General features: G+C 45.5%; 2 protein-coding genes and 1 long non-coding RNA gene across 12 annotated transcripts; 2 read left to right on the top strand and 1 right to left on the bottom strand.

Moving 5' to 3' along the window:
• Nucleotides 1–852: 852 nt before the first annotated feature.
• On the bottom strand, nt 853–10377 carry DPCD (deleted in primary ciliary dyskinesia homolog (mouse)). 7 transcript variants are annotated; one of them, XM_079977510.1, is made up of 6 exons: nt 10218–10377; nt 8960–9040; nt 7536–7660; nt 6477–6610; nt 2519–2621; nt 853–1947 (listed from the first exon to the last, which is right to left on the bottom strand). In XM_079977510.1, the coding sequence occupies exons 1-6, from the start codon at nt 10360–10362 to the stop codon at nt 1843–1845; spliced, it is 693 nt and encodes a 230-aa protein (XP_079833636.1). In that variant the 5' UTR covers nt 10363–10377; the 3' UTR covers nt 853–1842. The 7 variants fall into 7 exon arrangements, with proteins under 7 accessions (XP_079833636.1, XP_079833638.1, XP_079833639.1 ...); XM_079977512.1 differs by having other exon boundaries at nt 10272–10377; XM_079977513.1 differs by lacking the exon at nt 10218–10377 and adding an exon at nt 9864–10000.
• LOC307216865 lies at nt 2628–5024 on the top strand. Its single transcript, XR_013839350.1, has 2 exons — nt 2628–3170; nt 3239–5024. It is a non-coding gene; the product is annotated as an uncharacterized lncRNA (long non-coding RNA).
• On the top strand, nt 10003–22287 carry POLL (DNA polymerase lambda). 4 transcript variants are annotated; one of them, XM_079977454.1, is made up of 10 exons: nt 10012–10075; nt 10908–11105; nt 11983–12137; nt 12436–12733; nt 12928–13099; nt 14691–14999; nt 16058–16231; nt 16410–16538; nt 18712–18880; nt 20186–22287. In XM_079977454.1, exons 2-10 carry the CDS (start codon nt 11047–11049, stop codon nt 20548–20550), a joined length of 1830 nt encoding a protein of 609 aa, XP_079833580.1. In that variant the 5' UTR covers nt 10012–10075; nt 10908–11046; the 3' UTR covers nt 20551–22287. The 4 variants fall into 4 exon arrangements, with proteins under 4 accessions (XP_079833582.1, XP_079833580.1, XP_079833583.1 ...); XM_079977457.1 differs by lacking the exon at nt 10012–10075 and having other exon boundaries at nt 10435–11105; nt 20186–20311; nt 21246–22287; XM_079977456.1 differs by lacking the exon at nt 10908–11105 and having other exon boundaries at nt 10003–10075.
• Nucleotides 22288–22312: the final 25 nt, after the last annotated feature.

The following is a 22312-nucleotide window of genomic DNA, read 5'->3' as shown; positions in this document are numbered from 1 at the left end:
CATTTAAAAGATGCATATCACACACAGCGATACAGCTAACATTAATTTTGCTTTCCCGTAACAGTCACTGCTGCTGCGGCACCAACGAAGGGACCTAGCGCCTGCAGTCCGTTAAGGGGACATTACTTGCCTGCGATTGACCACAATCTACTAGGATGTTTTTCTCCAAGAACTTTGTGCAACATCCATTCCTGGTTACTTCTAAGAGTAGGACACAACGAGGGGAAAGTAGCCAAGTACCCTAGCCCCTGTCAGCCACTCCCAACAAACACCTGTGTTTGTGACATGTTCCTTGATCATCCTGTCTCCAGCCTTCCATTAAGATATACAGTCCTAACAAATTCAGTGAGTGACACTGAGAAATCAGCATGCTTAGGAAAGAACCCAAAGGTTAAAAGATCTTCAGGAATACAAAAATTTATGGGGCAGCCCCCAGCAGCAACTCATTGAGGACTGAGCATGCCTAGCCAAAGAATGCTGAATGTCCAATGAGGGGGAAATGGCTGGACTGCTGAACAGCAGCTCTCCAGACTATAACATTTTGTTGCAAGTCCTTGTTGGTTCTATTTGCCATCAGTATAGCAGAGTTCTATGGAAACTAGGAAATGCTGTGCTTTTAAGGTTTGTGAACTTGCAGCCTAAAGATAATCATCTACCTTTTGCCTGTTGTGTGCCTGGCCTGTGTGTTTGTGTGTGTTGTTGTTTAATTAAAAAATTCTAGCCTTTATTCACATATAAAATTGGGATCAGGCTGGGAGGGGTATAGTTTTCATAGAAGAATGATAGAATGGACAGATATGGTTACAAGATCAGGTTATTCTTCCACGCGTATGCGACTGAGAAACCAGCATAGAAATTTGAACATTTGCTTTTATTAAAATGAAATTGATACCTTCAATAGTGATACAAACTGGCATAAATGATATACTGAGAGAGGTCAAAGTATTGAGAGCTCAGAATATACACGTTCTAGGGAAAGGCAGTGGGAAAAAATCCTTTATGCTTTGTTTGAAACAGGTTGGGTGTTCAGTTTGAGGGGCAACTGCGGGCAGCTGACACTGTCAGATATGCTTACTTGGTTCTTGCACTTCCCTTTATATCAACTTTAAATGCTATTGCATGCAGTAGGAGAAGTAATGGTACTCATCTTTTTTCTGGGACCTCTCTCCTGCCATATTCTTGAAGACAAAGACACAAGTTTTTAGAACCTTCAAAGTAATTCATAGTGCTATAGAGGATGCATATACCATATTGGCCTGAATATAAGCCTCACTTTTTTTCCAAATTCCAACTGTGAAAAGCAATAGCGTGGCTTATATCTACGACCTTAGGTGTGCAGCCAGGAGTGTGAGGCAAACAGCGCCAGGAGCGCGGCGTAGCGGTGCCCGCCCCATATGTAGTCCCCCAAGGCTGGGACGGGAGAGAGAGAGAGAGAGGAAGGGAATAGGCTGTCGGCAACGCAGCACGGCTCTCCCCCCCACCCAGCCAGGAGCAGTGAGGAATGGAGCAGCTGATATTTGGGTATTTTTTCTTTTTTTCTTTCCCCCCTCCAATTTTAATGGTGCGGCTTATATTCGGGCCAATATGGGAGCTTTGGCTCCCTGGAGAATTGTAATTAGCACACATACAAAGACGTCAACTCCTAAGAGATTGGTGCTTCTCACCTGTGCTGGACACCAGCAGGCTGATGGGGAGCTCTAAAAGTCTTGCGAGAAAGCTCTTCCAGGATCTACAAACTCAGGTAACTTAAGTCCTTCCCCAAAAAGTTTGTCTCCAATCATCTCCTTTATTTATTAAATAAAAGTAGTAAAATATATACAGATGAGATTCTGCAACTGCTGGCTACTGTGTCTTGCATTCCCCATCTCCATTATTAGCTGCCTTGATCTTCTTTAGCTCCTTTTGCAGCTCCTCCTCCGCAGCCAGAATCTCTGCTGGCTTCAGGTACTGTAAAAACGAAAAATAAGCTGCGTATATCTCTAGCACAAACAGAGCTGTTACACAGTGTCAAGCCTGCAAGCCCTTGGAAATTCTCACACTTGCGAAGTCTTTGCAGTCACCCCAAAATTCAATAACACTGAGCATAAGAATTAACAGAGGAAATACAGCATAAAACTGTATCTCAAATGCATCTAATTTAATGCATGTTATCTCATATTGGAACTTAACCCTGGTTAGACTACTGTACTGTACAGTCTCCCCTGGCAAACTATGCACTTAACTTTGCTGGCTATTTCATATATGCAAGCAGTTTTGAATATCATTACAGCCATAAGAAAAAGATGGTTACTCATGGGAGAGGTGTAAATCCTATGGCATTCTAAACTCTGAAGCAGAAACAGAAATAGTAATTAGGATTTTTCCTACTAAGCCTCAAGAGACTTATTAGCTCCTAATTTTGTAATTTCCCATTGTACTTTAGGGCCTATTTTTCTGTTTGTTTCCCCAGTTTTCAGAGAAGTGGTGATGCCAAAAGGAAGGCCAGGAAATGTTCTGAGTTACATTGACAAATACCTACTGTGATTATTAATGTGTTGTTGGCATGAGTGAAGCTCAGAGCAGTACTATCCAAGGGCAGTTGGAATCTGTCTAAGTCAGGAACAGAGAATTTCTTGTAATATCTGAAGATAAGCATGAGAGAGAATGTGAGGGTAAGACCATTTTTTGCTGTTACTTTTGTCATCTTTGGAATGCTAGTTCAATAAGATGTAATCCTATACATAAAACCTAATCTACAAGTTAGAGAAACAGAAATGCATTCATACTTCTATTTTGACCAGAAACAGTTTCAATATTTAACATTGATCACTCAATTTTAAAAGCACACATTTTGATTGATTCTGAAGATGTCCCTGGTTGCTGGGACTATAGTGTTTTTTAATGCAAGTACATATAAATTGCAATGACAAGCACCATTTTAAGATATCCCACCTGCTATGAGAGAGGAGGGATTCCACAGATGATATCTACTACAACACAGCATCATTCAAAAATGAAGTGTGCTTGTTTTCCCCTTAGATTTATTTTCTCATGTGCACATTTAGGCTGCAAACTATCTCCCTGATTTGCTGTGCAGGTCTCCCTCTGCCCAGTCCCAAACAGCTCCAGCAGTTCCACTCCTCCAGTGTGCAGCTTCTAGATCATCCTACCAAAGGTGTGAGCAGGAAGGGGTACAGCTTGCAAGATTCCCATTGGCACTAACTCACAGAAAGCCCCCAGATGGAGTGTTCTGGGGCAGAAGGAGCTGAGTCAGGACCACTGCTGTTAGTTGATGGCACTGGTCCAGATATGGGTCCAGTTGCTACACCAACCCCAGACTAGCATAGTGCAGCATTTGCCACATAGGTTTGCCTGTGCGCCCTGCGTTCCATTCCTGCCAGCGTGAGTGGGTGCAGTGGTGGCTACACCATTCTATCCCACACCCCAGCTAAGGTTAGACTAGCTCTGTTAATGAATTTTATTTTTATTAATAAGTCAATATGAATACAGTGGTACCTCGGTTTTCGAACATAATTCGTTCTGGAAGACCGTTCGACTTCCGAAACGTTCAAAAACCCGAGGCGCAAAGGGTGGTCTGCAAATTCAATAGAGAAAATTGAATTTTGATTTCCAAGATGCGTTCGAAAATGGAAGCATTTACTTCCGGGCCGGGTTTTCGGCATTTGAAAACCAAAACGTTCGACTTCCGAGACTTTCAAAAACCAAGGTACCACTGACTTAAGATTTCTTAATCATGTGAAAGCTGTGTTTTCCAAATATGGCTGCAGAGTGCTGGGTAAAGTGGGAGAGAACCATAACTGTTTGAAGGGCTGTTTATTTTCAATTACCTTGAATCTGCACTGGTTCGTACACCTTTGTCCTGCCAAGTATCTGGTGGATCTAAACAGTCTGTCTTCTACCCAGCTATGACTTAACAAAACTGAGTGAACATTATTCTTATCTCCCCCCTACCCCACCCTCTGCACTACTACCATTTAGCCCCTTTGTTACTCTTCCCTTGTGAAATTCCCTCCATCGCATGGACATGTTTCTGGTGCCCCAAACTGAATGGGAGAATTTATTCCCTGGTGTCAGGCCCATAAGCAATCCTTCTCCATTAAGCCCGTTCTGCTTAGAGGTCGACTGCTTGAACTACTGCTGCACAAAACATGAACCCTTTATTTTCCAAGCCTTAGCGAAAATGCATACAAAGGACAACCAGCCTTGGATGCTTTGCCTGCTAGCAAGGAATGTTACCGCAGGGCTTGGAGCCTTCTGCGTAAATTTGGGAAAGGTGGCAGACATGGATAATAATAGGGGTGTCAAAGGTTAAACTGCAAAGATTAGTTGAACACAAAGACATGTTAAGGAAGTGTTAACTTCTTACTGATTGAGACAATAAAAAAGCAGGTCCCAGAAAAAGCCCAGTGTTTCAAAGAGCCTAAGGAGCCCGCACTGGGAACACCAACTTTGCCCCCCAGCCTTCCCCAGGACTGAAGTAGTGGGAAAAATAATACCTGGTATGGTCTCCAACTAAAATCTCTGAGAGATCAAAGGAAAACAGATCTGCTGCTTTGCCCCCTTCTAGTGTAATGTTAACTGCTACCTTGCCCTGCAATAATTGAATCTGCTGTGGCTGAAGAGGCTTTGCCTGTTTGTTTGGAAAGTTTGCTTTAATGGATTTGTTTTACAGCAAGAGGGCTAGAGCAAATCCCACTTGAGCAGCCTTTTGCTGTGGCTAGAGGGGCCAACAATGAATGAGTTGGAACGAATGGCAATATTTTCTTTTTTAAGGTCCCTCGGGGCAGCTGTGTGTTCTGGCAGGGCTCCTGTGCTGTCAACAGCTGCATAGTCAATGTTCAGTAGGTTTAGTTTTCTTCCTCAGTGCATCTCCCTGCGTGGAGATTTCATCTGTTTAACTTCTGCCTGCCATGCAGCTGTTGGAGGCATAAAGATATCCCTAACTGTAGTCTCTTTGGACTCCTAAGTGCAGGCATGGACTTGTTTACCCAGCCACAAGAATTGACACAGTTTTTAGGAGTTTATATCTAGCCTAAACAAAAGCCTGATTTTTGTAAAAGCACTAAGAGTTCAACAATTGTAAAGAAGATCAAACACACACAGCATCTCTGCTCCTCTCTAAATAATATACCACTAGCAATAACGGCAGGAAACCTGAATTCAGATTATTTTATCCCCACCACCACTATTCACCATATTAGCAGCCATCTGTAGTCCCAGAAGCTTTTTGAAAAAGGACTTCACCGACATTCTGAGTAGCAGGGGTGGGGACTGCAGCTGGGCAGGCCTTGCTGGAAAGGGAGTTCCATAAGGGAAGTGCTACAAAAGAGAGCAAGCCCTCTCCTGTAAATCTTAAACTACAGAGAGGCTTACAGAGCAGGAGACACTCTGCTCTTTTTTGTTCTTGAACTTTTAAGTTCAAGATGTGGATGCCAACCCAACACTTTTGCCTTTCACAATACATGTCTTGCTTGTTGAAGAGGAGATCCTGGGGATTTGATCCTGCACACAGTTAAGAGCAGTTCACTCCAGATATATCTAATGTACCTAGATGTACCTCATCTTTCACTTCTCGCAGTTCTGAAAACCAAAATTATCTCCCTTCTTCTCCTCTTCTGTACAGGCCTGCTAACCAGTAGCCCACAAGCAAAACATGAAATGGCTCTCTACTGTTGGTATTCAGAGATGCTATGCTTTTGGACATAGAGATACCATTTAACTATCATATCTAGTAGCCAATGATAGGTAAATCCCCTATCAATTTGTCATGTTTCCTTTAAAGCCATCAAAGCCAGTGACCATTGGCCCATTCTGTTTTATGAGTTATATGTGTGACTAAGTCCCCTCTTTTATTGGTTGACCCTGAATACCTGTGTTATGAGATGCACCATGCGTTTCTGCAGAAAGTCGAGGCTAGTCAAGGGCTGCTTAAATCAAGAAGTACTTAAGCATCTCCATACCTATCAAGAGGAGGCCATTGAGCAGCAAGAACTTGATCTTGCACCTGCCAATTGCAGTCAGATAGCAAAGATGCTAAGTGGAAGGCCTACAGGGTCAATGTAGCCTGGCCTTCATTGTGAAGTGTTCGACAAGTCTTAACCATATCCATGGCCCTTTACTGTCACTGATTAATAGTATTCTTTGCCCTCAGAAGAACTTTAACTTAAAAACATAACTGGTCAAAGAGAGCAAAGCAGCTCTTTGCCAACAGCACCACCTCTAGGTAATTTTCAGGGATTGCACAAAAATAGGTTAGACTAGAACAGAAAGGAAAATCAATGTTTTTTCCCCGACTTCTTCATCAAAAATTGGGATTGAGAAATGCATTTGCTTCTGTTTGTAATGCTATTGTCCGGCAGGAAGAGGAGAAGTGATGAAACTTTGCAATAAGTTTCCTGCATATCCTGGGCTTTATCAAAATCTGCAGCCCCCCACTCAGCTTCACCCCACCTCAGGGGAACCTTGTGCTTACTGACTTCTTATTTGTTGTACGGACCACACAGCAGCGCTCATCCTTCTCCACTGAAACACGATAGACATCTTTAGGATAGGGCAAGTTCCGGATCCGCCACTGGAAGCTGTTCTTGGTGTCTTTGCGCATAAAGATAGGCTAGAGAAAAGGCACATTTCAGTTATCCTGGCATCACTCAGATGGAATAGATAGCAGTGGGGAGTTTTTGGCTTTGCACATTCAGGTGCTTGGTCTAGTTATGTGGACCCACATAGCAGTACTGAGGATGGAGTCTCTTTGAGGTCACCCCCCATCCTCGCTTATAGTTCTTCAAATGTATCAGGAATTATATAAGTCTATAAGTCATTTATATAATTTCCAAGCAGTCAGAGGCTTCTTCAGGATACACAAATGAAACTAATGTGATGGAATGGGGAGGAAGAAAGCTGTATTAGATTTAAGCCAGAAGGAAAGGAAACTAACTAACTAACAAAGGTCTCATAGATGAGGAACAATGTGGTCTCTGGTAGAGGTATCACAAGCCTGTTCCACAAGGAACATTGGTTACCTGCTGGTGGTGAGATCATGAATCTCCCTTGGTCATTCTATGGAGAGAGCTATTTATCTTAAGGAAGGGCCATAGCATAGTGGGACAACACATGCCTTGCATGCAGAAAGTTTTAGGATCTGGCACCTTTGGTTAAATTATTTTAAACAGTAGCACTTGGAAACATTCCTAATTCAGTAAGTAGCTGCTGCCAGTCAGGTAATATTGATGGACCATTAGTCTGACTTGGTGTGAGACAGCTTTACAAGTTTATACCAGCACTAATGTCATAGGCATATGTTCTCCAGTGAGTCATGAAGTAAAGTCACCTAACAGAGTACTACGTAAGGTTTCTCAACCCGGATACATCCCCAAGGAAACAGAAACCATGCATTACCTCTTTCTCAGTTCCAAAGCTAAGATGAGCTACATTATGTTACTTTGCAATGGAAGCATTACTACTCATCTTAAGAAGCCAAACTGTAGTCTCAGAATTCAGAGGTGACTGTGATGTAGAAAGGAACTTGCCTTACTTACATTAGTACTGCTCTCCTTAATGAGCTCACGATCCAGAGGTCCTGATGCGAGCAAGTTTGGCTCTCCTACCTCAACCTGCCAAGCGCCACAAGCACCCAAAGCATTCTTCTCTCTCCATTTCCTCACTGCAAAGAAACAGAAAGGAAGCACCTCTTTCAATTGCTTTTTTCAGGGAAACATCCTCAGTAAATTTGCATTTGAGGATGGGATTCTCTTGACACTTCAAGGAGTAACTTCAGATGTTGCATGGCTAAGAATTTTGATATAGGAGTAAGACATGATTAACAAGAAATTGCACTAGGCATGGTGTAGGTTTTCTGTAAAAAATTGAAATAAGAAAATTTCCCAATGCTGAAAACCAATTGAAGCTGATTTAACAATGGTGGGTTATTTATACTTTAAGTTTTAATTTATCCTCAGTTATGCCCCGCATGCTGAAAGGGGCAGCAAAGCCATGCACAGTTCCCCACCCATGAGATCCACATGGGTATGGGGAACCACATAACTTGAGGCTGGGGCTATCATGCTCAGAGTTTTAACTCCTATAGGAGTGGCCTTACCCAGCTCAGATGTTCACACTCAATATGCAGATGTTGGGAGATGTGTGATCATGAGGCCTCAGGGGGCAAGGTCAAAACAATCACGCCTTCAGCTTTCATGGAAATATACTCACAGAGTCTTTTCTGGTTCAGACATACATGCTTAATGCATGCTATTGCTGAAATTTTATGGAATAATGCAGTTTTAGAAACAAACAAATGTCCAAGGATAAATGTAGTATTGGGAAAATTTCCTACTTGCATCACTGCTAACATGTACCGTAACATGCAAGCTCATTCTAGAAGAGTATTCTTTCCCGTGGTCCTGTCAAGTATGAATTTGCTTCCTAACTCAAAGTACAGTGGTACCTTGGGTTACAGACGATTCAGGTTACAGACACTTCAAGTTACAGACTCCGCTAACCCAGAAATAGTACCTCAGGTTAAGAACTTTGCTGCAGGATGAGAACAGAAATTGCGCTGCGGTGGTGTGGCGGCAGCGGGAGGCCCCATTAGCTAAAGTGGTACCTCAGGTTAAGAACAGTTTCAGGTTAAGAATGGACCTCCAGAACGAATTAAGTTCTTAACCCGAGGTACCACTGTACAATTCTATTCTACTTCTCCTATGTTGGAAATAATTACCAAATTGAGTGGGAGGATGAAATTAATGAGTCACAAGTGGCCTAATTCGAAGCTGCACTATAACTAAAGGCATTTTTGACTGGGAACTTCCCTTTGCTATGATCAACATGAAACCCGGACCTGTGTTATGTGCAGCAACTGTCAGATGCAAGCTCCTACTTCTCATCAACCTGTACTATGAATAGGCCAAGCCCCTGTTATGACCAATTTTAAACTCCTAATAAAGAAAGGAAGCTTGCTTACAAAGCAGCTGGTTTGTCTTCAGGTCATATTCCTCTGCCATCTCCTTCCCATTGTCAAACAAGTAATGGATTTTTCGCATACCTAAGGAGAGCAGAGGTGAGTGAATCCACAGAAATGATGTAGAGAAAAGTCCCACCCACTGACACTCCCTGACCCTGTTTTCAGCTACCCCAAGACTTTGCTGGAGAAGCCAAAAGTCTAGACCACAGCATCTGTGGCATTCACAGGCTGCCACCCTAAATCATACAGCTTGATCTTATGGGACAGCGGACAGAGATTTCAATGGGACTGACCCAAGCGTAAATGACTAAGGCCCAACCCTTTGCAAATTTACTCTTAGTTAAGTTCAGTTTTAATTGTTATTTTAAGAGATTTATACCCCCACCCTTCGACAAGTTCCCAGGGCACCTCACTGGGGCTGCTTCCCAGGTAAGCACAAGCAGGGGCTGCCGCCTCAGTCGAGCCCTTGGACTGTACGTACTAAAGCAGCCTTAATGCGAAGGTGACGGCCCAACTCACACTCGCCTGGAAACAAGCCCAAGCTGAACACAGTAGGATTCACTTCTGAGTAAATATGCATTGGATCGCTCCTAGACCCCTTTACCTTGGAAGCAAGTCCCACTGGAACCAATGAGTCTTATTTCGGAGAAGACATGGGACAGTAGAGTGTTGTAACCAAATTTATTGTGGCACAGGCTTTCGTGGACCGCAGTCAGTAGTCCTAAGCCCTGCATTGCATACACCCCACTGACGCCGGGGCTCTACTTTCCCCGCTTCCTCGTACTCGCCCCTGTCCGCCCCCGTCCCTCGCCGGTGCTCGTCCGCAGCCCGTCAGGATCCGGGCCTCGCCGCTCCCCGCTCCCTCCGAGCTCCCCGGAGGAAGGTCTGCCCCGCTCCCATTTACCGTCCCCGAGCAGGGCGGTCTTCCGCGCCGCGCGCAACTGCTCCAGCCAACTCGGCCCGGCCATGATGCCGCCGGACGCATTGCCAGGGCAACCGCCCTACACTTCCGGCCTCTCCTGACCGGACACGGAAGAAAACGCCGCGCGGGGGGAAGTTTTGCTGCTTCTCCCCCTCGCCCTCCCCCAGTCCTCTTTCGCGCCCGCAACTCCCCGGGTAAGTGAAATAAAACGCGAAATAGCTCCCCGCCCCCACCGCGCGCGCGCGCTCTCCTTCCTCCGCCCGAGGGGCGTTTCTAGGCCTCTCCGCGCGTCTCCTTAGCCCCGCCTCCCTCCCTCCTTAGTGGGCCTCACCCTACCCGAGGGGAGGTCAGAAGAGAGCGAGCGCACAGGTGCAGGAAGAGTCGGCGCACCTGCATGCCTGCGGGCGCGAAGCCTTGCTGCCACGTGGAGAGGGACCTGGGGCCTGGGGCGGTGTTGGACTCCATCTCCCATCAGCCCCATCTCCCATCCTGCTTGGCCGGGGTGATGGGATTCGTAGTCCAGCAGGCTATGCTTACCTCTCCCCTGTTCTCCCTTATGGTCTCGCATTGTCTCATCTTGGTCTCCTCACATCTGTCCGGCACTCCACTCTGGAAGTGAGACACCTCCTTCTGGCTTCCTGTCTCGTCTTGCATTCTGCACAAGCTCCACGTCCCTTGCCTCCGCTCTCTGTAGCCCTGTTACAACGAACACCCTGTTAGGTTTCTGCTTGTGACGTTGGCTCCTCCAGCTCTACCACCTTCAGCCATCCTAAAGTCTCCTGCTCCCTCAAAATACTCTATCCTTTCTCCCCTTATGCTTGAAACTGTCTCCCAGAATACCTGTGTGGTGTTTCCTAATTTTTCAAATTCCTCCTCAAATCCTATTTTTTCTGTGAGGCCCTTGGCTCAGCTCCCTAGTTCCTATGCCTTGCTGCAACTAAGGCTGTAACTGAGCCTAAGCACATGCAACTCAAACAATTGTGTGTTTTCCCCCTGTTTATCCTTGCCTCCACTTTTATTTCTCAGGGCTCCAACAGGGCCACCAGGATTGATGCTCTGTATCCACCACCATTTAGACTCCCTAGTGGCAGCACTGCTGTGGTCACCAGCATCCTGCTCCCTTCACAGGCTTGCCTGTGAGCTTGCCTGAGACCCCAGTGATGTAATGGATGAATTGCTGAGTAGACACTCTACTCCCAGCCCATTGCAGCAGCACCGCAACAGGTGAGCCAGGAGGAGGCTGATAATTTCTCCACCACCTCCCTGCGTGCTGTCATGGACCTTCTCAGAGATGGTGACAGCTCTGAAATGGGGCAGGAACTGAGTGGTTGCTTGGGACCTTGCCTGTTACAGTGCCACTGTGGAGAAGTGTGAGGGGAGTCTGGTGGCTGCAGGAACATCACCACTAGAGGGCCCAAGGGGCAGCAGATCCTGGAATGTATGTTTTGGTTTGTGCTGGGGGCTCCACTGAAGACAACCTGCCCTGTACCCCCTTAAAAAAACAACTGCAGCCAAACTGTTCCCCTGAGTTGAATTTTAAATTGAAAGCTCCCCGGGGCAGGGGCCTGCCCTCATACTCTGTAAAGTACCATGCACACTGACGATGCTATATAAATAAAAGGTGGTGTCTGTGGAGCTAGTGTGTATTCAGGAATTCTTGAGGGAGGTGGCCTTATGTTACTACTATGAAGCACTAAGTCTGTTGGTCTTTGAATGTACCACATTTTGCAAATTGAGGCGAATAAGACCTATTAATGATTTGGTGGGATATCTACCAGGGCCTTTCACCTGTTGCAGAAAAATAAATGGCCAGCTCTAAACACACAACTGAATTAACATAGGGAGTGCCTTTTGCTAGAAGATTCTCTGTCATTAAGGTAGATCACAAGCTAAGGCATGCCCCCTAGAAACTGAAGTTACCCTATTGACATGTCAGATTCTTGCACCTCATTAATTTCCACCTCTAGCTAAAGTTGCGTATAAGGTTACGTTTCACCTGTTGGCATGGGACATATGATAGCTTGATTTTCATTTCAGGTTTACAAATACCTTTGTGTTGTTAGTCACTTCAAACTCTTGCAATCTTTACCATCTTCCTCAGTAAGACTGCTTACTTCTGCCTGGGAAGGAGGCATCCATGTTCCATGGAGCCCCAAGGAATTGTCAAAGCTTTCCCCAAACGAAAGAAGATCAGATATGATTCACAGAAGGCAGTGCCTACAAAGGTACTGAAAGAAGAAACCAAGAAAGAGCAAGGTGAGTTTTCTGTTTGCTTCTTCAGCCATGTGAAGCTATGAGACAACCTAGCATGCTCTGCTTGAGATTACTATGGCCTAGCTGTTAGTGCAAGTTGTTTACTTTGGGAGAAATCACTTAAACCTGGAGGGTTCCAATCAAATGGAGGCATTGAGTTTTGAAGTCTTATCTGTGTGATACAAGAGATCTGGTCTTTTCCATACTAGTTATGGCTTCAGGCTGTCAGACTCCCATCACTCAGATAAGACATGAAGCCCACTCTTGCTTTGCTGAGTCTTTTCTCTCTGGCTTTCATTAGCAGCGTGGTTGGAGCCAATCACTGCCTATGTGCTGCAAGCAGGAATTGGCCAGGCCAGGGCTGAGATCTTCCGCAAGCAGATCGTCCAGAATGGGGGAATTGTCTGCAGCCAGCTTTCCCCAGATGTGACACATGTTATAGTGGATGAAGGCATGGACTGTGACCGAGCTTTCCGGCTTCTCAAACTAGCCAAGTTACCCCAGGGATTGCAACTGGTGAAGGCATCCTGGCTGAGTTCCTGTATTGCAGCACAGCAGATCTTGAAGACTACTGGCTACAGCCTCTTCATCCCGGAGAAGTAGGTGCCTTTCTTACTTAAGCTTGTGGTGGCAAGTTTTATGTGGAAATCCATTTCTTATTTTGGGAATGGACACAGAGGAAAGAGAATTGAATTCCTCATTTCTTTTCAATTTTCTCACACTCTTGTTATGGATAGAATGGCTGCCTTCAGAAGCAGTGATTGCACCTTGCTGTACGTTTGATTCTTGGCAGGTATCTGGATGTGTCAGACACTTCAAAGCAGCAATCACAACTTCTGGATGAAGTGATGGTCCAGCCTCAAATGGAGAGTGCAGTCCTGGCACTGAAGGATGAATCTCAGGCAGATGTTTCCAGCGCTCCCTGTAGTGCAGCAAATTCCTCAGGGCAGCAAGAAGTTAAAGGGGTGAGCCCACTTAGCAGATTCCCATTTTTGTGCTTTTGAGCATTTTTGTAGGATATGCCAGGGTTTTTATTGGGGAAGAGCTGTAGCTCAGTGACAGAGCATTTGCCTTGCATGCAGAATATCCCAGGTTCAATCCCCAGTGTCTCTAGGTAAGGCAGGGGGAAAGCCCTGCCTGAAATCTTAGAGAACTGCTGTCACTGTGGACATGATTGACACCCCTTTGTTCCAAAGATGAAAAGGTGTCATGCTCCTCTTAGAGTTAGGGAACAATATTGTAATTGGAACGAGGTGTGTGTTGACAACAGATTAAGCGGGTGGAGTCTATAGATAATACAACCATTTTTTTCTCTTCTGAAAGGAGTGAATTTGCCTCTATTAAACAAATGCTGGGCTGTCATTGTAGAAGCTGGGCACCTAACATGTGCTTCCTTTGGTTACTCTGAGTATGTTTTCCTAGCAAGCTTCACTTCAGAACACCTAAAAGTTACAAAAATAGGAAAATGTAGAAGGAGCTTTTGGCAGATTGTTTCTGCATTGGAATGTATGTGTGTTATTCTGCTGCCGTCTTTGTTTGGCAATGCCTTGAGGTTCATTTATGCCAAGTCTCCTCTTCATTCAGAGAATCTGGCAAAAATATACACTGTTGTAAAAGCTCTATATGTCCAGTTGCCTTGAATTTTAATCTTTCTCAACTCTGAAGCAATATTAAAATAAGCTAGTAAAATACTAGTTACAAAGTGTTAGCACCCTAAAGTCAGAACATAAAAAGATCATATTGACTACAATGTGCTCCTTATAGCATCTTGACCACGAGGTGTAATGAATCTAAGTTATTGTTCAGCTTCTTAAGTATTACTGTATTTTTTGCTCTATAAGACGCACCAGACCACAAGACGCACCTAGTTTTTGGAGGAGGAAAACAAGAAAAAAATATTCTGAATCTCAGAAGCCAGAACAGCAAGAGGGATCGGTGTGCAGTGAAAGCAGCAATCCCTCTTGCTGTTCTGGTTTCTGGGATAGCTGCGCAGTCTGCATTCACTCCATAAGACGCACACACATTTCCCCTTACTTTTTAGGAGGGAAAAAGTGAGTCCTATAGAGCAAAAAATACGGTATATCCTTTCTGTTTTCTACTAGTCAATGGAATACCTGGTATGTTCATAATGGGATGTTGCCCCCTAGTGCCTGAAGTAGAGAGCAAAAGGAAATTGTGCCACTAAGGTTGCTGTAACTTGGGACATTTTATTCATGCTCACTCGTCACCACCACTCCAAAATAAAGCCACTTTCATAAGTTATATGAATCCATAGCATTATGGTCACTGCAGGGACTCTGCCAGCTATGCTTTCTTGTAGATGATCATCATAACTGAGGGGAGGAACATGTTATATGCAACTGTTAGTACAGCTTATGCTTTTTCTTTCTCTCTCTCAACCTATCTAACGATTGTGGTGGGTCTCACAGGGACTACCAATCCCCTTTAATGTTTCAGAGTCTCCCTGCCTTTGGTGCATTATGAGCCAGTGCCTTGTAATTGCTTGCCTAAGTAATGGCTACATTTCACAGCTTCCTCTTCTACCTCTCTCCAAAGACAATCTTGGACAACGAGGGAACTGAAGGGGAAGAGCCTGTTGTCACTCTGGGAGAACTGGAAGCACTGAGGTCAGGCCAAGACCCAAAGACTTTGCCAGGAGATTCTTCTGTGGCGCTTCCCACTAGCAAGTGGGTTTGTGCCCACTCCTCTGCAAGCAAGAAAATTAATCATAACCAGAGCATTACAGAGAAGCTGGAACAGCTGGCAAAAGCCTACTCTGTCCAAGGGGACAAGTGGAGGGCTCTGGGATACTCAAAAGCCATAAACGCCCTCAAGAGCTACCACAAGCCAATCACCTCTTATCAGGTAACTCAGATAGATCTCTTCTAAAGCAAATCCTTTCTTGTCTTCTCTAAAGCAGCTGCAGCTTAATGTTCTTGGGAGCAGCCATTAAGTCTATGGAGCAACTAGCCTCTCTTTTCCTGCCTCACACTTGCAACTCCTGGCTGCACTGCATCCTGTGTGGCTAGCCAGCAGCTTTGTTGCACTGGACAGTTGTAAGGTCCAAATTGCTTGTGTTTTAACTTCCCTGGGCTTGGCAGCATCATTCCATTTCTACTTGGGCCATTGTATAGAGAGATTTCTTAAGTATGAAATTAGCAAAAGCCTACACTATGCTTCTGTACGTTTCCGAGCACAATTCAAAGTGCTGGTGTTGACCTTTAAAGCCCTAAACGGCCTCGGCCCAGTTTACCTGAAGGAGCGTCTCCACCCCCATCATTCTGCCCGGACGCTGAGGTCCAGCGCTGAGGGCCTTCTGGCGGTTCCCTCATTGCGAGAAGCAAAGCTACAGGGAACCAGGCAGAGGGCCTTCTCGGTAGTGGCGCCCACCCTGTGGAACGCCCTCCCATCAGATGTCAAAGCGATAAACAACTACCTGACATTCAGAAGACATCTTAAGGCAGCCCTGTTCAGGGAAGTTTTTAATGTGTGATATTTTAGTGTATTTTTGGTTTCTGTGGAAGCCGCCCAGAGTGGCTGGGGAAACCCAGCCAGATGGGCGGGGTACAAATAATATATTATTATTATTATTATTATTATTATTATTATTATTATTATTATTATTTATTGTCATTTAAAAGGAATGCAGAGGAAGTCTCTGTCTGCACTGAGAGAAAGACAGAAAAATCTTATAGTTAAAGAGTAAAGGTCAGATTTTATTTGCAAAAAATTCATAGGCTTCTAAATCCCAATTTAGGAAGGTGGATTCTTGGATAGGAGGGTCTGTGTTAGATACCCTCAGGAGTCAAGAACCAATTCCCCCCTGCTCAAGCTGAGGCTAGTCATCTCCAAGCTGGAAACAGGTGATATTTCCAGATTAAATCAGCATTGTAGCCTTTTGTCTGTTTGTGGCTGTTTTTCAGGAAGCCTGCAAAATCCCTGGAATTGGGAAGCAGATGGCAGAAAAAATTGTGGAGATCCTGGAGAGTGGGCACCTTCGAAAACTGGACCACATCAGTGAGAGTGTGTCAGTGCTGGAAGTATTTTCCAATATCTGGGGAGCAGGAGTCAAGACTGCTCAGATGTGGTACCAGCAGGTAATTTTCTCTCCTCTGCTGTCAACAAGTGCTGCAGTTTTGCTTGTATTATGGTATTGTTACAAGGACCCTGTATGTGAGTTAATTCTTTAGTTTCATTGCTGAAACTGGTATGGAAAAACCTGCTAAAGTGCTAGAGGAGGGAACTTCATACATGTCCCGTGTGTCCTCTGGGCAGGGCTTCCGCACTCTGGATGACATCCGCACTAAGGCTTCCCTCACCAGCCAGCAGGCCATTGGCTTGAAGCACTATGAGGACTTGCTGGAGCGCATGCCACGTGAAGAAGCTGCCCAAATTGAGCAGACGGTGAGTACCCCTGTGAGGACTCTGGGCAGGGCAATGTCAAGGCTTAACAGGTCACATGACACACCTCATCAAATCAGCTCTTGAGGCAGCCACGATTCTGGTAGGTCCCACTTAGTTGGACTTCCTGGCAGTTCAAAGGGGAAGGATGATGAGCAAAGCTGCTGCCTGTTTTGCCTTTCCTCTCTCCAAGTTGGCGATTTGGCACATACCAGATTCTGCAGACATGTATAACTGGGATGGGAAGCTTTGGTCCTCCAAATGTGGTTGGACTCTGGCTCCTATCATCCCTGACCATTGGCTGATGGGATTTGGAGACCCAACAACATCTGGTGGACCCCAGGCTCCACATCCCAGCTCTAAAGAGAGCCTAGAAATCTTACCTGTCTATTTATTTGCTACAAACCAGCAATTCTCACCCCTTTTTTTTGTAAGCTCCCAACCTGATAGGCCAGTCTTTCTCTTAAAGGACCCTCAGACTGCATCATGGCAGAACAGTGGTGCAATAACACCTTGAAAATCTTTGTGGTTTCCCCCCTCCCCCCCATGGTAGGGAAAGGGAGCTTTCTAACTTTCTGAACAGGTCTCTCTTCCTTTTGTGGGTTTGACTAGGATGGTGCTCATAGAAGCCAATAGGCAGTTCATAAAATTGTTTTTGGGTTGTAAGTTGTCGGCTTATAGGCTGAAGTTACGGGATCCTTTATCACTGCTTCTCCTGTACATTGAAATCACCATGGCAGCACTGGGCAGCATGATACTGTCACTCAGTCACAGTGCCTGCCCCTGAAGAATGCATCGTTGCCAGGTAGGGCATCATTCCTCACACAGGATTAAAGCTCTTTTGGAAGCCCCTGCCCTTGGGAGTGGACCTATTGTGGGTTTGATGGAATTACCCATTTCTTGCCCACCTCAGGGAGTAGACAAGAGAATGAGGGGATTAGCTGCTGTCCGTCTGAGACCCAAGGTGCTGTGTGGGGCTGGCTGCTTTCAAGAAAACTTAATTGAGGATGCAGAGGGACAGATCTGCATTCGAAAAGCCATGAAAGCTGTTCCCAAATGTTGCAGGGCAAAGGTTAATGAGCTTATCCCTCACTAATGAAGGATGATCCTGGACACTGACAAGGAGCACTCAGACCCTCCCCCACCCCGCCACCACCCAGCCCCACAACTGCTTCCTTTCCCTCTACCCATGCCACTCTCTATGTTCTGAACCAGCAATCATGTCTTTGTTTAGTAAGGTGGATTATTGGCACCGTGATACCCATAATCCTGAATTCTGAAATCACCTTCAACTGGTGCTTTTAAATAAAGCCATCAGACGTATGCTGGTGCAGAGAAGCTCTTGGGCGAGGGACTCCTCTTTGGGCACCCACCCACTGGGATGTGATTTCCAGCAGTCTAGGGTTTGACTGCTGCTCCAGCAGGACATTTTGCTCTTCACTGCCAAGAGTTTTCCTTCCATGAAATGGGAAATGGCCCAGCCCTGCAGGAGGAGAGTGCCAGGGTCAGCCAGCCTTACGCCAGCCCAAAATACTGATCCCTTATGAATTTTGGATGTCCTGGTGACTTTAGGACTGGTTCTGCTGCATCACATATTTTGCTACCACCCTTCTCTGCTAAAAGGTCCCAGGTCCCACTCTTTTCCAACCTGCTTCATTACAGCTTTGGACAGAATGCTTTGTTTATGCAGCAGAGTAACATCCCATATTTTTGAAGGGTTATTTTCACCTATAACCCAAACTACAAATGGGTCACAAGTTAGCTAATCTGCATACGTAACAACTCATGTAATTCAGCATCCTGAAAATTTTAGCATTCATTATCACCACTGTGAGAGTTTGAAGTTTAAATTTGCAAGCATATAGATAATTGAAAGTAAACTCCCAAACCCCAGTCGGGCTCAGTACAATTTTCTGTTGCGAAGGGGCTGGACTCCTTGCCCTCCCTCATGCCCAGCAGAAGCAGAATAAATTTAATGATTTAATGATTCATACAAGCAAAAGAATTCAGCTGCCTTGACAAAAGAATTTGAATTATGGTGTATGCTTTGTTTTGTTTTGTTTTGTTTTGTTTTGTTTTACCCACACTGCTGGGGGTAATTGAATCACCACAGTGGATGGGAATGGAAAGATACTTGAAATCAGCAACTACACCTCTACACTGTCTTTCACTGCAGGTCAGAGAAGCAGCCCAGTTGATCAATCCTGGGCTGGTGTGTGTTGCGTGTGGCTCGTTCCGGCGGGAAAAGTCCACCTGTGGGGATGTGGACGTGCTGGTGACTCACCCTGATGGGCACTCGCACCAAGGAGTGTTCAGCAAGCTGCTTGATAGCCTCCGGAAAAGTGGTATGAGGGTACCTGTGGGGCTGGAATATGGCAGGGCAGGGTAAGGGGTCACACTGTTGAACCTTTTCACCACTCTGAAATCAGCAGAATGGGAATCCAGAATGTGTATCTGGCACTGCCATGTTGAGCTTGTCTTGGCAGTTCATGTTGACACTAAAAGTGCCTGTATCTGGGACTTCTTTGGAAGGAACCATCTTCTCTCCCCACCCCCCACCCCCATGTATATAGTTGGGCTCCCTGCATGAAGGACTTTATAAGAAGGAATGGTTTATAGTGCCTGCCATAATATAACAACATGGATGATTCTGTTTCTTCTCTGTATGAATGTCAGAGCCTCTTCTCACCTATTATACTGTAAATATGAGGCCACAACCTAATGAATATAGCAGGTTTGATTAGCTTCTTGCTCACATTTTGGACTCTTTGCCCTTAGTGCCAACATGCAAGGGCAATGGAGCCACTATCTCTAGCCAGATTTTGGTGAAAGGCTTTACTCTTGCCGTTCTCCAAGATACTGGTTTAGCTATGTCTCAGATGTTCTTTTAGGAGAGAACATATATTTTGAGAGACCAGAATGCTGATCATGATCAGGTAGTACAGGTCTCTTGTATGTTGAACACCATGAATTGTCCTGGTGTTGCACAATCTTGATAAGAGCATAAGAAGACCCCTGCAGAATCAGGCCAGTACTTAACAGCGGTCCGCCAGATCCCAGGAGACTCCCTACCAATCATGTTGGTGAGCCAGGAGCCCATACTGATGCTAGCAAGCAGGGAGCTCTCCAACACAGGCTTACCACTGAGTGGGGACAGAAAACAATCCTTGCAGGAATCATAGAATTGGGACCCCCCCCCCCCCGAGTCATCTAGTCCAACCCCTTGCAATGCAAGAATCTCAACTAAAGCATCCATGACAGATAGCCACCCAACCTCTGCTTAAAAATCTCCAGGGAAGGAAAGTCCACAACTTCCTGAGGGAGTCTGTTCCACTATCGAACAGCTCTTACCGTCAGAAGGTTCCTCCTGATGTTTAGTCAAAAACTCCTTTCTTGTAACGTGAATCCATTGGTTTAGGTCCTACCCTGCAGAGCAGGGCAAAACAAGCTTGCTCCATCCTCCATGTGACAACCTTTGAGAAGATGGCTGTCACATCTTCTCCCAGCCTCTGCTTTCCAGGCCAAACACACCCAGCTCCTTCAATGGCTCCTCATAAGGCTTGGTTTCCAGATCATCTTGATTGCTGTCCCCTGCACATGTTCCAGGCACTCTGCCAGCCAAACTCCCTGACTTGTGCCTTTCCCCACAGGCTTCCTGACAGACGATTTGGTGAGTCAGGAAGACAATGGAAGCCAGAAGAAATACCTTGGGGTCTGTCGTCTGCCAGGACCAGGCCGGCGCCACCGGCGCCTTGACATCATTGTGGTGCCCTACAGTGAGTTTGCCTGTGCCCTGCTCTACTTCACTGGCTCTGCCCACTTCAACCGCTCCATGCGAGCTCTGGCCAAGACCAAAGGCATGAGCCTGTCGGAGCATGCCCTCAGCAGCGGGGTGGTGCGTGGAGCCGGTGGCCTCAAAACAGCGCCTGGCGTGGCCCTCTCTACTCCCACTGAGAGGGATATCTTCATTCACCTGGGGCTGCCTTACCGGGAGCCCCCCGAGAGGGACTGGTGACAGGAAGAGAGCTATTTGAGGATGCCCTCTTGGTGCTTGCATGTGACTCACTTGGGACCTTCCAGTCTCTGCACTTGTCTGCTTTCCTTGGCAAATTCTTGCAGGTGCTAAAGACAGGAGGACTTGTGTGATTAAGGGGAGCTGGTCCTTCTCTGCGTTATTGGGAGGAAAAGCCCAAGGCCCTGAATGGATTCAGTTTTTTAATGGATTGCCATTAGAGAGGCACTAAGGGCAAATTAACCTACCTCACCAGTCAGTTTTAATTAATGAATGAGAAAATTTGTAAAGCGATTTTGCACATTGAAACTCTCATGTAAAGGCGGAGGAAGAGTGGTTGGGGGAATGAATAGATTTTTAAGAATGGATTTTTAAGAATGAATTTTAAACACACCTTTGCAAAGGTAGCATCCTTTTAAGGCTGCTAGCTTTTATTTGGAGAGGCTGCTTTTCTGCTAAGAGAGGGGAGTTTGTGGTTTGTTTGCCAAGAAATGAAGTGTCATGGATTTCCATCTCGGGATTAATCTCTTCTAGCTGACATTATATTCTCCCTCCAACCCTGCTCCTGGCCTTGGAAAATGTTTTAGAGGTTTTAGAATCTTACCCTTTCCCAAATGGTGGCACAGGATTGTTTATTTGCATAATTTATGCTAACTGTAGAGCTTGGTATGGTTTCAGGATTTGGAACTTCTTGTTAGTACTTTCAGGAGGTGAATAAAGGAGAGGGAGCTACTGCAAGCCAGTAGGGAAGGGGCAGAGAACGGCATGAAGTGAAGACACAGCAGGAGGGTAGCTTTGGATGGAATAACTTGGAGGTACTTTTCTAGCACTAAGAAGAATCAGGCAGTGAAACAACTTTGGGGTATATGCTTCACTGAGTACCAAGAAGAGGCTGGATCAACATCTCTCAAGAACGTTTCCGATATAGTTTGCAGTTAAATATCAAACTTCTGTGCCAAGGTAAACATAATTCTGTACTAATTTGTTATTTCTTTGTTAAATTTCTATATTGCCCTTCATCCAAGGATCACAGGGTGTTTACAATATAAAAACACAAAAATACACTCACTGAGGTCTATTTACCCAGAAATGCTGCTGAAACACCCGTACACTACGGAGACTCCTCAAAGCGCTACCTGCACTCTTTCAAACATGTCTTCACAGCCTTAAAGGCTTGAAACTTGTTTTTCCCCCCTTTTAAAAAATGAAGTTGCAGTTCTCAGGGTGCTTTACCACATTCTGCATCTGTATGGCTTGAATAGGAATTAAACAGCAGAATACACTTTGCCTTAGCTGATAAGTCAGAACTTACTGGAAGTTGCCTAATACCAGATCAGACTATTTCCCCATCTATCGCAATAATGTCTACTCTGACTGGCAGTGGCTTTCCAGGGTCTCAGGCAGGGATATTCCCAGTCTCTTGCTACATGATCCTTTTAAGTAGGAGATGCTAGGAACTGAAGATCTGGGACCATCTGTTTGCAGGACAGGTGCTCTGCCACTGAGTCATGGGCTCTTCCCAGTTCTTGTGTTTGACTAGGTGACCCTTAGGGAAATACACCTTAGTGAGCTGTAGTTATCCCCTTAGCCCCACAGGCTCCTTTGCGCACCTCCATGTTGTACCTCTGCAGTGTATCACTTAGGGATCAGCACAATAAGGTCCCCTTGTGCTCTGTTCTTTTGGAAACGAAGGATTGCTGTGATTGCTGAAAGACAATAAAACCTGTTAACATGTTTTAAGTTCTTTTATGAATTAGATCCTTGG

The sequence above is a fragment of the Podarcis cretensis genome (assembly GCF_951804945.1).
Source record: "Podarcis cretensis genome assembly, chromosome: 5".
NCBI classification, from domain to species: domain Eukaryota; kingdom Metazoa; phylum Chordata; class Lepidosauria; order Squamata; family Lacertidae; genus Podarcis; species Podarcis cretensis.
The sequence above is the reverse complement of the archived record's forward strand: the minus strand, read 5'-3'. Positions and strand labels throughout refer to the sequence as shown.